The 13,802-nt window shown below is 42.5% G+C and overlaps 1 protein-coding gene across 1 annotated transcript; it reads left to right on the top strand.

Annotated features, from left to right (window-relative positions):
• Positions 1–8,960: 8,960 nt before the first annotated feature.
• LOC135981103 (olfactory receptor-like protein COR8) lies at positions 8,961–9,836 on the top strand. The gene has a single exon (XM_065582400.1). The coding sequence runs from the start codon at positions 8,961–8,963 to the stop codon at positions 9,834–9,836; it is 876 nt and encodes a 291-aa protein (XP_065438472.1).
• The last annotated feature ends 3,966 nt before the right edge of the window (positions 9,837–13,802 follow it).

Here is a 13,802-nt window from a genome sequence, read left to right as displayed (position 1 = left end):
TTACAGTGAAAAGCATGGGTCCAGGCAGGTAGTCCTTGGCACTTCACAGCGGTGTTGGTGGTTAACAGGACTTGGAAAGGGCCTTTCCAGTGTGGAGCCAAAGCAGTCTTTCGTTGATGGACTTTACATAGACTCAGTCTCCTTGTTTCAATGAATGGCAGGGCTGCTAGGGTCTTTGGGTAGCACTTCTTTTATCTGTGAGAAAAGAAACCTAACACATTTCATTAATGCCTGGCAGTGTTTTGCAGATCTCATAGTTGCTTGGGCACATTCAGGCCCCCCTTTTCTTGGCTGTCAGCCAAGTCTTAGCTGTGGGCAGTATCCTTGGATGGGGCCAGCTCTTATCTTTGGACTGAGCTTGCTAGCTATTTTTTCCTCAGTTAACTCATTCTGTTCTTTTTCCTTCTCCCCTTCTTGGCTTCTTTTAACCTACAAAGGAAACTTCCACTCTTCACTCATACACCTTTTCCCAACAATGAACATATACACATTGCCATTATGCAGTACATTAGTCTTATTATTCAATGTATGCCATGTACACCCTTCCAGTAAAATAACTTTATTACAGAGCTTTGGAGCAACAAACCAGGACAAGCACACCCACTTTTGAGGAGTTCACTCGGTACAACCTCAGGTGTCCAATAGCTTTCCTCCCTCCCCAGCCCTCTGGCTAGAAATCTGAGGTAGCCAGAATGATCCCATGGGCAATATGGGGAGTGGGTTAACCTTCCATGTCCTTGCTTCCAAAGACTGTTGGTATGCAAATTTTAACAACAATTTTTTTCAATTAAAAAAATCTGGCCAATGAAGTTTCTTTTTCTTACTTAAGCAACTGTATTAGACTTTAGTATATCACATTTTCCTGATTTATCCAAACACTTTTTGTATTCCAAGTTGAATAAAACAAGTGTCTACTTTTTGATTTAACCCTTCTATTTAATTTTGAACTAGACTGTCTTATGAAAATATTACACCCAACAATTCTGGCCACAAGACAAACACCACAAGACAGGACAAAGGACATAAAAATAATTCCTATTGTACCAGTAAATGCATGGTACATTGAAGGCTGTTCGGCTGGCATCCATTTTCTCTGATGATCTGAAAGACAAAAGAACAGAGGTCTACCCCTTCTGGGTAGTCAGTCATTGCTTAAAATATTTCCTTTATATACACATACTCTTGTTGATTTTAGACAAAACAGAGGAATTACCCCATATTTCCTTGTATTTGTTTCATAGGCAGCCCAGATTTCAGTGGCTTCTACCTTATTAGTTAGAAAATTGCATTAATACAGATGCTTTCTGGCTTGCTTCCAGATCCAAAGCTATCCACAGCTTAAAGATTCTTACTTAAAAAGTGTCACAATTAACTTTCCCAGACTTTTAATTGCCTTTTACTTCTAACTCCTGCTTTCAAACACCCAGTGATCTGAAAAAGACAACACAACCTATATCGGTAGGTTTGCATTTCTTTTACCTCTGCTACAATATACACTGCACATGTTCTGGGGAAAATGCACATCCTATCCACACTTCAATTTCCACAACACTAGCCACATCAATTTCTACACAAGGTGTAACTATTTCTTTTTAAACACCGGGTAAAGACCATTTACTTAACATATAATCTAAAGGGCTATCCTCAGAGGGTTTTACCAGAGACCCCCCATCTGCCTGCTGACACTCTAACAGAGAATTACACAGAGAACAGAGGGAATTATGGTCTAATAGGATCCTATTACAGGAATTTCTACTAATACTGACCGCTACAGGGGACGGGACAGAAGGATCCCAATTCGACCTCAGAGCTTCATCGCACGCGATAGCTTCCACTCTGAGGAATTACGAATGAGAGGCTCAGTTCCGTCCACACACCTAACACCCAAATGTATAAGACAGAAATTCATTAACCGGAGTTGCCAGTAACTGTCACCAAAATATCGGGTCCACCTCGCTGAGAGCCAATAACAGCCAGACAGGGATAAGGAAGAGTTGCTTTATTCAGCAGAAGAAAGGAGAGCCTTGCACCTTGGTACAAAGACTCTGTCTTACACACATTTTACCATTTCAATTATTATCCTGGGGATTTGAAATCCCCATGCTTATAATTACTTACTCCTTTCCTTCCACTATGCCCTCAAAGTTTCCAACCTGTTCTCCAATCTCTCTATCTATTGCCTGCCCGTTTGGGCCCGATCCTGCTTTTCTCGCTGAACCGTCCCTTCCATGGGCACCGGCTTTTTCACTACCAATTTTGATAGGAGGGTGGGCTTCTCAACTAGCCCCCACCCTTCCCGGTCTCTTCTCTTAAACATTCTTACTCACAAGGCTACCCGAGTCCTCCCTCGTGAGGCTTGCCACTTGGGCAAAACGCATGGCCCATTGGCGTTTAACTATTCAATTTTCTCTTGTGGCAAACACACTGCTCTTACAGCATATGTAAACACAAATGGTTACATTCTGACAAGTCCCTGAAGGACCGGTACTTGCTTAGCCAGTGCTTCCTTTTCTGCCTGGAAGTCCTGTCTCAAGGCTTGCAACTTGCCCTGGGCGTAGGTTTGAGTTGCTGCCTGGTTCATGATCTATGCTCTTAATTGCTCAATTCTAGTTATCAAATACACAACTCTTCCCTTTTCTCCAACTTCTCTATTGCCCAGTCCTGCTACGACTGGGGTAGATCCACCTGACACCCTTCCCGGTCAACCGGGGTGGAAAGAGGAATGCTAAATCCCTCTCCGGTTCTCAGACTTACTGCGGCTGAGAGTAGGCACACTTTCATACTCACACATGTACGTCCAGACTGGCCATGTCTGTGTGTAACATTCAGAGAAGGTGCTGTGCAATCTCCAACTTGCTTCCTCTCTTGGGGGGGCAGTTCTTTTACACCCTGAGGTCTCCTGGGGCGTCTTTTCAGTGATTCCAGTCCAGGCCGGCTGCCTGTGGCTTCTTCAGCGTCCCCAAACCACGCCGGCTCCAGGGTCGCAAAGGCAGACTGTTGGATCTCACTGGACAGTTAAGCTTTGCAAATGTAATCTCAGCACTGTAACTTGTATTGCCTTTGGTTTGACTATGTCTATATTTTTTCACAGCCAGCTGGGGCCGAAAGCAGTTTTTCTTTGTACTTAGCCTGGTCTGCATTGATTCTTGACCTTGAATGCAGATTAACTTTCTCTTTATCTCTGGACCAAGCTGAATTTCAAATTAACCCATTCCTTTCCTCAATAGACAAATTGCTCCCGTTGTGTGTCAGAGGCTTTTTGGTGATTAAAAGCTCCTCTGAGATATATGATCTTATCTAGATTGAAGGTACCTTCTAGTGGGCATTGTTTAGATGAATTTTCACGCATGTAATGATTCCAATTCTCTAAATACCTGCAGGTTTTAGTACCATAATGTACGTACATGAAATAAGCTGGGGTACCCTTAGTGGGTGAGAGGGAATCCTTAGACTGTCCCCCACCCATTTTCCAATCACACACACAGGGAGGAGGATGCCCTGTCCGCGCTAGCGGCACATAAACTAAGGATCTCTCCCTACAGGATACTCACACAGGAGAGACTAACGAGGATGGCCACGACCCTCCTACACCTCCCTTCAGCAAAGAGCATCGGCTAGTCTCAGAGAGACGGCGACACTTACTCTGTTGCATCCAGTGAGATGATCAGACTGTCAGTGGCTCACACGGAGAGGAAAAGGGGAGGGAAGATGGGTTCACACACTCCTAGACCCAGGTAGCCTCCTCGCCGGACGATGTCAGGCCGAGTTAGCCCACCGAGGGTCGGATCTCCTATAAGATCCTCTAGTTACCGGGCTTGCGTTAGAGTAGTTCTGGTCACGAGCCAAAAGACTTCGCAGAGTACTCTGGGCGTCTTCCAGTAACACTCAATTCACACTGGTGTACACACACACACACACACACACACCAAGGCCTTATTCCAGGTACTATTCCCAAGTACCTCCAGGTACTATTCCCAAGTACCTCGATGCATCACTCGAGGCAGTAAAAACCCCTCCTGAGGCGGTAACAACCCCTCAACACCGGTGCATACCTATGCACCTCGCATATGCATACAGGGGGCGGCAACAATTCCCCTAAGCCGCTCAGCATCTGACCTTGCTGCACAGTCAATAAGTTCGGATGGCGTGAGCCCAACAGGGACAGACGGCCCCACGGACAGTCCTCCTCCGACACCCCAATAGAGATTTCAAAAGGTCTCCTACCTCTATTGTGGCGCCATGGGGTTCGAAGGGGAACGATCCATAGCAGCTGCCGCTGCCTCTGCGGGCGTTGCCATCCCGGACGAGCCCCCAAATTGTCGGAGAAAAACAGAGTTCTCACTATTTGTTTGGGTACAGCAACTCAGATGCTTTATTAACTCTCACAACTGGGCAGAGGGAGAGAGCTAAGCAGGTCTCTCAACAGGTAAACAATTACAGCAAGCATTTATACCTTTTGTTACAGACAATAATAAGCAACAGCTGCATTTTGTTTATACATAGGTCATTCTGATATCTTGTTTTGCTCACTAATGTAGACTCTTAGTCTACATTCCATATTATCTACACAAGGTCGCAGCAACTTCTCACACAGTTCTTTCCCACTCGCCTCACACATTCCTTGCTTCTACAAATCTCGCGTTATTAGGGTTACAGTTAGCCTAACTCTTGCTAACGAACTGTCATGCATTGCAATCTCCTTCCTGTCAGTTCTTTCTCTGCTTCCACAGCAGAAAACTTCAGCTTTTTCTCAAAAAAAATAAAGCTCGAAGTCTGGACATTTTTAGTTCTCTTCTCTGGACTTTTTCAGTTCTAATATATCCTTTTATTTTTTTAGATAGGGCAACCAGAACTGCACAAAGTATTCAGGGGCTGAGGATACAATGTATTTATATATAGGCAATATAATATTTTCTTTCTTATTATTTATGACTTTCCTAATGTTTCCTAACATTAAGTTAGCTTTTTGAACCACCACTTCACCTAGTTTTCAGAGAACTGTCCACAATGACTCCTAAGATCTCTTTCTTGACTGGTAACAGCTAATTTAGACCCATCATTTTGTATGTCTAGTTAGGATTATGTTTTCTAATGTGCATTACTTTGTATTATCAACACTGAATTTCATCTGTCATTTCCTTGGGTGATCGCCCAGTTTGGTGAGATCCCTCTGTCACTCTTTGCAGTCGGGTTTGGACTTAACTATCTTGAGTAGATTTGTATCATCTGCAAGCTTTGAAACCTCACTGTTTACCCCGTTTCCCAGATAATTTATGAATACGTATAATACGATCTTTATGGAACCCCGTTGTTATGGAGATTCCACACCCTCCCTAGGCAATTTATTCCAGTGCCTAACCTCCCTGACGATTAGGAATTTTTTCCTCATGTCCAACCTAAACCTCCCTTGCTGCAATTTAAGCCCATTGCTTCTTGTCCTATCATCAGAGGTTAAGGAGAATAATTCTTCTCCCTCCTCCTTGTAACAAACTGTTAGGTATTTGAAAACTGTTATGTCCCCTCTCAGTCGTCTCTTTTCCAGACTAAACAAACCTAATTCTTTCAATCTTCCCTCATAAGTCATGTTTTCTAGACCTTTCATCATTTTTGTTGCTCTTCTCAGGACTCTCTCCAATTTGTCCCCATGTTTCCTGAAATGTGGCGCCCAGAACTGGACACGATACTGCAGTTGAGGCCTTAGCAGAGCTGTGTAGTACTTCTCTTGTCTTGCTCACAACACTCCTGCTAATGGTAGATTGTCTGTCACATGAAGTCATTCCAAGTGGATATCTAGCTAAAAGATGTGTGAGAGCTAGAAAAAATAATAATTATAGGCTCGATACATAAATTATTGGGCAAGGTTTTGTTATGCAGGAGGTCAGATTAAATGATCACATTGACCTCTTCTGGCCTTAAACTCTATGAAAAATCAGTTTGACCCAATAGGGGCAGTAAATTGTAAGGCACTATTAGGCACTAATTGTACGGGTAGGGTGATTGCTTGGCATGTACACGAACAAAATTACAGTTGTTCGTTTGCTATAACTGTGCTTTTTCCATAGTTTAACACATCTGGATTTCTTTTAAGCCTAACTTTGCGCTGAATTCACTGAGTGCTCCCTACGGAAAGAAAGACTGAGCCATTCCTTTCCAGTTACACTGCTCTTGAGACTTCTTCCTGTGACTTAGCAAAACAGCGAGAGCTTTCCGTAAAACTGAGCAAAGACAAATAAACAAATCTACTTAGCATGTTAGAGCACCAAGGAGGGCATTGTAATGAGCCCCTCTGTGCCTGGCTTGAGACTATAATTGTAGGTATGACTTCAGAGACTTGATCCTTAAATGCTACAGAAATTAATATATGAGGTGTTTGGTGCCCTAACGTGATCCCTTAGGGATAAAGAGTGATTGAACACTCTCTTCCACCAGTAGCTATGATACAATACTTCTTTCCTTCAGTGGCGGTGGGATAGCTATTTTCCTTCAGTTCTGATTCCTGAACATAACTTTCCATTTTCTCCATTTACTTGGAAATGTGACGTTAGCGCAATCAACATTGCAACTTGAGACAGACATTGTTTGTTTGTTTATTTTTCTGTCTCAGGGTAAATTACAGTGGCAATGGACATGGTTCATGGAAGACCCTGAAAGATCCAGATGGATATTAGGTAAGAATCCAGGATTATACATAGAGATGAATCTGAGTTACACACTTCAGATCTGGAATCAGATTCAGATCCAACTTCTTCAACCCAAGAGGATTTTCAGATAATGGGCTTTTCAGCCAATTATAGAGCTAAATCAGGGTTATAAAATTTGTATTTATTGTTGTCGTGTTATCAATTAGAGGTCAATGCCCCACTGTACTAGGTTCTCTGGAAAAACATAGTAAGAGAGGGAGTGTGAAGCAGAGCCAGGAATTAAAGGACTATCTCAATCTAGTGCCCCTACTGCCAGTCTGACCATTATCCACTGTTGTATATGTGTGTGACTGGGGGAGGAGACGGACACTTGGATCCAGTGGGTTCTGGTGTGGCCGATCTCTAACCATAAGGGGGAAATAACAGGAATTATTTGCACTGCAGCAGCCCCAGTCATGGTCGTGTTTGTTTGAAAACTGTAACCAATGGGAAGCAGTGGGAGGGCAGAGGCGATAGATGACATTGCAATAGCAGATGAGCCTCATGGTGTTAATAGACTGTGAAGGGGCTTGGATTGAAAACAAGCTGTTTGTGTTCTAATAAAGGGGACGGGGGGAGCCAGAAGAAGGAAGCAAATGGAGAAAGCCTCACTTTTGAGGTGTTACATAGTTTTGCCTTCGTGTCTCTTCAGCCTTCTTTCTCTCTCCACTCTCCTCACACTCCTCTCTCAAACAGCATTTTCTCCTTTTATCTCACTCTCTCACCTGTGGCTTCATGTAATCCCCCTATGCTCCCTCTTCTAAGCATCCTCCCTCCCTCCTTCAGAGCCTTGCACACAGCCTTCCATTGTTGCTTCTGTGCCAATGTTATTCCTTCGCCATTTCCTGCCTGTATCATATTCCTGTGTCATGGCGAATGACCTAGAGAGATGAAGGACCTGGCAGTGTGCACCACTAGTAGGCGTAAGAAACTGGGACTGCAGACAAGGGGCCAGAAATCTCCTAGAGCGAGGCTAGCATAGATTGAAGGCACAGTTACCAATTCTCATGGTATTTGGTGCGTTTCATAAAGCCTCAGCTCCTTCAGTCATGTGATCAGTTAAGAATCTCAGATTTTTTTTAAGTATGTTTCTAGCCCTCAGGGTTGCTAAGAAAAGCTTGAAAACGTGACTGTCTCCAGAGCCCAGAAACATTGTTCCATTGCAATTTGCTGACTGAGTGAAATTGGAACATTTCGTCAAGAAGGGCCAATTTCAGTGCAGCACCACGGAATGGAGGAAACTCTGCCTACATCAGAATCCTGCCTGGTTTCCGCTAGTTCACCTGCCCAGCTCCTTTGCAACCTGCCCAGTGGCCTGCTAGCAACCTCAGAGCTTCCAGAGTCCAGGGCCTTGGAGCAGATAGACATGCAGATTGCCCTGGGGGCTGGGAACATCCAAAATTGTCAGTGTCCATGACTCCAGGGATCCATTCCCTTTTCCAGAGACTTTTCAAAAACTGTGGGTTTGTTCCTAAACCAAATTCTGAAATATAAAAATCTTGCACAAAACAGAATTACACTTCCCTGCCCCCTCTCTAAACCCTTTGTGTATTATTTAAAAAAATCTCAAGATTTTAAGCCAATTGCATGATTTTTTGGAAGCCTGATAATGGTTTTCAAATGCTTGGGATTAGCAACACTGCCGGGGGATGTGTTATGAAGCAGCAGTAACCAAGTGACTGGGACATAACAGACATTGTAGTCATCTAAAAGGATTATCTGGAATAGGGTGACCAGATGTCCCGATTTTATAGGGACATTCCCGATTTCTGGGTCTTTTTTCTTATATAGGCTCCAATTACCTCCCACCCCCATCCCGATTTTTCACATTTACTGTCTGGTCACCCTAATCCGGAAGGATTTAAAGTAGGAGTGCTTTCTAATTTACCCTCAGTGAGCAGACAATATAAAGGAGCTACCTCAAACTCAAACCCATGCCAGGTATATTTGATTGGAGAAAATTTGGGATAATATACATGAATCTGGAAACTCCATATCGGGAACTGGATGCCTAATTCCTGTCAATTTTATGGAGACTTGGATGTCTAAATCTCCTAGACAGCCTTGAAAATCTCAGCCCTGTTAAAAAGGGAGTGTAAATTTAAAGGTCCATCCCAGCTCTTCCCAGACATCACGGCGGCTGGTTTCCTGTAAGATATTCACTACCCTCATTCAAGCCCGGTGATGTCATTCAGATTTAATTCATGCCATGAAATTTCCTTCTTCCATGCTGCTCACTCTTGTTATCCCGGCAGGTATGGTTTCATGCACCCCATATAAATGGCTGAGGGCAATGACAGCATGGTGACCCAGTTCATCCTCCTGGGGCTGACGGATCGTCAGGAGTTGCAGATACCCCTCTTCGCGACGTTGCTGGTGATCTATGTTCTTACGCTGGTGCGGAATCTTGGGATGATTGTGTTGATCAGGGTTGATCCCCGACTCCACACCCCCATGTACTTCTTCCTCAGTAACCTGTCCGTTGTTGACCTCTGCTACTCCTCAGTCTTCGCTCCAAGGATGCTGGTGAATTTCTTAGTGGGGAGTAAAAGCATTTCTTACTCTGCCTGTATTGCTCAACACTTCTCTTTTGTTGTGTTTGTGACCACAGAAGGGTTCCTGCTGGCCGTGATGGCGTGTGACAGCTATGTAACCATCTGTAACCCTCTGCTCTACACCGCTGTTATGTCTAAGAGAGTCTGTATTCATCTAGTGGCCAGCTCATATGTAGGGGGGCTCATGAACTCACTTATCCACACATGTGGCTTGCTGAGGTTGTCATTCTGTGGACCCAACATCATCAATCATTACTTTTGTGACACTAACAGATTGCTGAAGCTTGTTTGCTCTGATAACCACATCAGAGAGATTTTGCTTGTAGCCTTCTCTGGGGTTATTGCCATGTCCACCCTCCTGATTGTCATATTCTCTTATCTGTACATCCTCTTCTCTCTCCTGAGGATCTGCTCCTCCAAGGGCAGGTGCAAAGCCTTCTCCACCTGTGCCTCTCATCTAACAGCTGTCACCATGTTCTATGGACCTGTGAGCTCAAGCCACATACAACCCAGTTCCAGCTACTCACTGGAACAGGAGAAAATCTCTGATGTGTTTTATACCCTGGTGGTCCCCATGTTGAACCCCCAATCTACAGCCTGAGGAACAAGGAGGTTAAGGATGCTCTTAAGAGGGTGATAGACTGGAAAAACATTCTCAGCTAATTTGTTCACCATGACAATTCCAGTCAATTGAGAAGAACAATTGGAAGAAGGATCGTAGTATGGTCTATGTGTTACTACCCTGATTTGTGTATCACAAATGTCGTACAAGAATTAAATGAAACTCAAAGAACTGATGTAGCATGTGGAAATGATGTTTTACAATTGCTTGAGAGGAACAATGTTACCTAATGTCCTGTCATTATGTGGCTGTTGGAATATAGACACCTTTCCTTGTTTCTTGACCACTAATCTATTTGAAATGGTGCCCTGCAAGGTTATCTGAGATTAAAAATAAAATAAATTTGCTTCTAGGTTTAATTTCTTAATGTGTTACTTTAATGAATGCTCAGTATGTGACTCGCATTATGAGAATTCAACGCTTTTGCTCTCTTTAGTGTCTCGGCCTCATACGGGCTGCCACAATTGATCTCTATCCCCTTTAGAACAGCCCTTAACGTAGTTGAAGACTGTTATCAGGTCCCTCCTCAGTCGTCTTGTCTCAAAACAAAACATGCCCATTTTAAAAAGAAAAACTTTCCTAATAAATCAGGTTTTGTAAACCCTTTTTGTCATTTTTGTTCTTCCCCTCTGGACTCTCTCCTATTTGCCCACATCTTTTCTAAAGTGCGGCTCCCAAACCTAGACACAGAACTTCAACTGAGGCCTCACCAGTGCCAAGCAGAGCCAAACAAGCACCACCCTGGTCTGACATACAACATACCTGGTAATACCCCCTAGACAGCCTGTTTCACAACTGCACCTCATTGTTGGCTCCTAGTCAACTTGTGATCCATTTGAACTCCCAGATCCATCTAAGCAGCACTTCTCCCTAACCAGTTATTCCCCACATTGTATTATGCATTTGATTTTCCCTTCTAGAGTGAAGTACTTTGCACTTGTCTTTATATTGATCACATCTATATTCATACTAGTGGTCCATACATCTATTCTTAACAGGGTTATTGTATATACTTAGGCTGGGAAGGAATAAATTTTTCTCAATAAATGTTGGTAAATATTGATTTCACCATATGCACACAAACCAATGAAAAAAATGTTGCCATCAATAATAATTGAAATTTACAGATAGGCAAAGTAAGAAAAATTGCAGCTTCAGAATGTATTCGAGTTTGATTTAAGGATATTTATTTTATCTATTTTGACAAGTGATGTTGACCATTTGTGTTTTAACAGTTATAAAGCTTTAACTTTTTGAATCTCAGTGTCGACTGTCATTAAAAAAAATGTCTGACCTCCCAATGTGTGATCCCCATAATTTCCCGCAATTGTAAAGGTTTAAACATTTAAAATAAAAAAGGCTTAAAAATAAACATTGATATTATCAATTAAAATGATAAAAAAAATAAAAATCAAATTCTGACAAGGCTCTATATACTTGTTATACAGCTTTATTCTCAATCATCTTGTTGTCACCTTGTGCTGGTCCCCATCTGTTTGTCATCTGTATCGTTGTCTCTTATTTTAAGCTTACATTACAAGCTCCTATAGCCAGATGTTGGGTTTTTTTGTTTTGTGTTGTTATATGTTGGTACAGCACCTAACAGAATGGGGTTGGGATTAAGCCCAATACTAATGAATTAATGAAGTAGTATCAATAATAATGCTCATGTAATGTTACTCCCACCAATGCCATATATTTCAGAGGGGTAGTCGTGTTAGTCTGTTTCAGCAAAGACAAGGAGGAGTCCTGTTGCACCTTAAAGACTAACAAATGTATCTGGGCATAAACTATCCTGATACATTTGTTAGTCTTTAAGGAGCCACAGGACTCCTCGTTGTCAATGCCATAGAGTGATTTTATAGGTTTACTTACAGCAATGCTATACATTTATCATATATTTTAAGGGCTAGAAAGGACAATGAGATCATTTAGTCTGACTGTATAACTCAGGTCACAGTCCTATACAGTTATCCTCGGTATTAAGCCCATTAACTGGCATTTTATTAAGTGTATCTTCCAGAGAGCCATCGGGTCTTGATTTCACAGCCGCTCTAGCTGGATAAACCGTCACTTCCCATGGTAGTTCATTCCAGCCGTTAACCACCCTCCCTGTTGAAAATGTGAGCCTCACGACTAATCTGAATTGGAATAGTTTTACTTTGAGTATCACGATATAGTGTTCATTAGAACTGGGGGGAGAGGGGAGTTGGACCAAAATCCTTTTTTTCTGAGCAACGCAGATTTGGGTTAACAGAAATATTTTATGAATCTGTGTCAAATGAGCTGGATTGTTTTGCTTTGATCTAAAACCTCAGAAAAATCTAAAAGGTCTAAATATTTTAAGTTTCTCATTTAAAAGACTTTTTGTTTCAAAATTTACTTCAATTTTATTAAAAAATATAACAATTGCAAAAACTGCAACGGATCAAACAAAACATTTCATTCAACTTGTCAGTCAGCCAAAAAAATGGAAATTAAAAAAAAAAATCAATTTGGGTCAACCAGAAACTGAAGTTTTTCATTTATGTTTCAGACTAGCCAGCAAACCAAGAAATCAGTTATTCACAGAGTTCTTTTGATCATACACGTTTTTTTCTCATCATTGCTATATACTGATTAGCCCTATTCTCACCACTGACACAATTCTATTGCTTTAGGGCTGGTCGACACGGAAACTGACGCTACAGCTATTTAATATAACTCCCTATATGGCCTTTGGGCTTGTCTTCACTACCGCCCGGATCGGCAGGTAGAAATCGATCTCTCGGGGATCGATTTATGGAGTCTTGTCGGGACGCGACAATCAATCCCCGAATCGACACGCGTACTCCACCAGCCCAGGTAGGAGTAAGCGCCGTCGACGGGGGAGCCGCGGCCATCCTCACGGCTATTCCCATAGCTGAATTTGTGTATCTGAAATCGATTGCCTCCCTGTAGTGTAGCCGTAGCCAAATAAGAATGCCATTTTCTGGTTTAGTTTAATCCAGTAAATTAAGAGTGTTCATACCTGGATAGCTCTAGTGCCTTAAATTCACATATTATCTTGCTCAGGAATAACTTCCCAATGCAAACAAGCCCCTGTTCTCACCAACACTGATTTAGAGTTTTACTTTCACCCCTCTATGCAGAGGTGGGACACTGAACAGCAAGGTTTAGCAGTGGGGAAATGAATTTATTTGATGTTTTTCCATCCCGAAGAACCCAATACAATTGGGCAAACATTCTGGTGTAGCTGAATATGCACTTTTCTCTGAAAAAAAGTTTCAGCCAAAGAATTTTGGCCAGCTGTAGTTAGGATACTTTCTACCCCATGGAAATGCCTTACACTTAAACTCTGCTAGGTAGACTTGAGCCAAGGGATAATAGAGTTTAGCCCATTGTGATTAATGGTGAGAGGACATAAATCCACTGAAGCACACTCAGATGCAAGTTCCTCCGGGATTCAAGAGTTGACCCGCTACCCAACCCCATTCACAGGGGTTCTTTTTATCTTGCATTAATAAAGTTTCAATGAAAAATATTAGAGCACAATATTGGATCAATCATAGAATCATAGGACTGGAAGGGACCTCGAGAGTTCAGACGTTCAGTCCCCTGCACTCATGGCAGGACAAAGAACCATCTAGAACATCCCTGACAGGTGTTTGTCTAACCTGCTCTTAAAAATCTCCAATGATGGAGATTCCGCAACCTCCCTAAGCAATTTATTCCGGTGGTTAACTACCAGGACAGTTAGGAAATTTTTCCTAATGTCCAACCTAAACCTCCCTTGCTGCAATTGAAGCCCAGTGCTTTCTACACTGGAAAATACTGATTAGTAAAAAATGACATATTGGAATCTTGGAATGAAGCATTGGAATAACAGAGACTTGGTGGGATAACTCACATGACTGGAGTACTGTCATGGATGGATATAAACTGTTCAGGAAGGACAGACAGGGC

The sequence above is a fragment of the Chrysemys picta genome, chromosome 2 (assembly GCF_011386835.1).
Source record: "Chrysemys picta bellii isolate R12L10 chromosome 2, ASM1138683v2, whole genome shotgun sequence".
NCBI classification, from domain to species: Eukaryota; Metazoa; Chordata; order Testudines; family Emydidae; genus Chrysemys; species Chrysemys picta.
The sequence above is the reverse complement of the archived record's forward strand: the minus strand, read 5'-3'. Positions and strand labels throughout refer to the sequence as shown.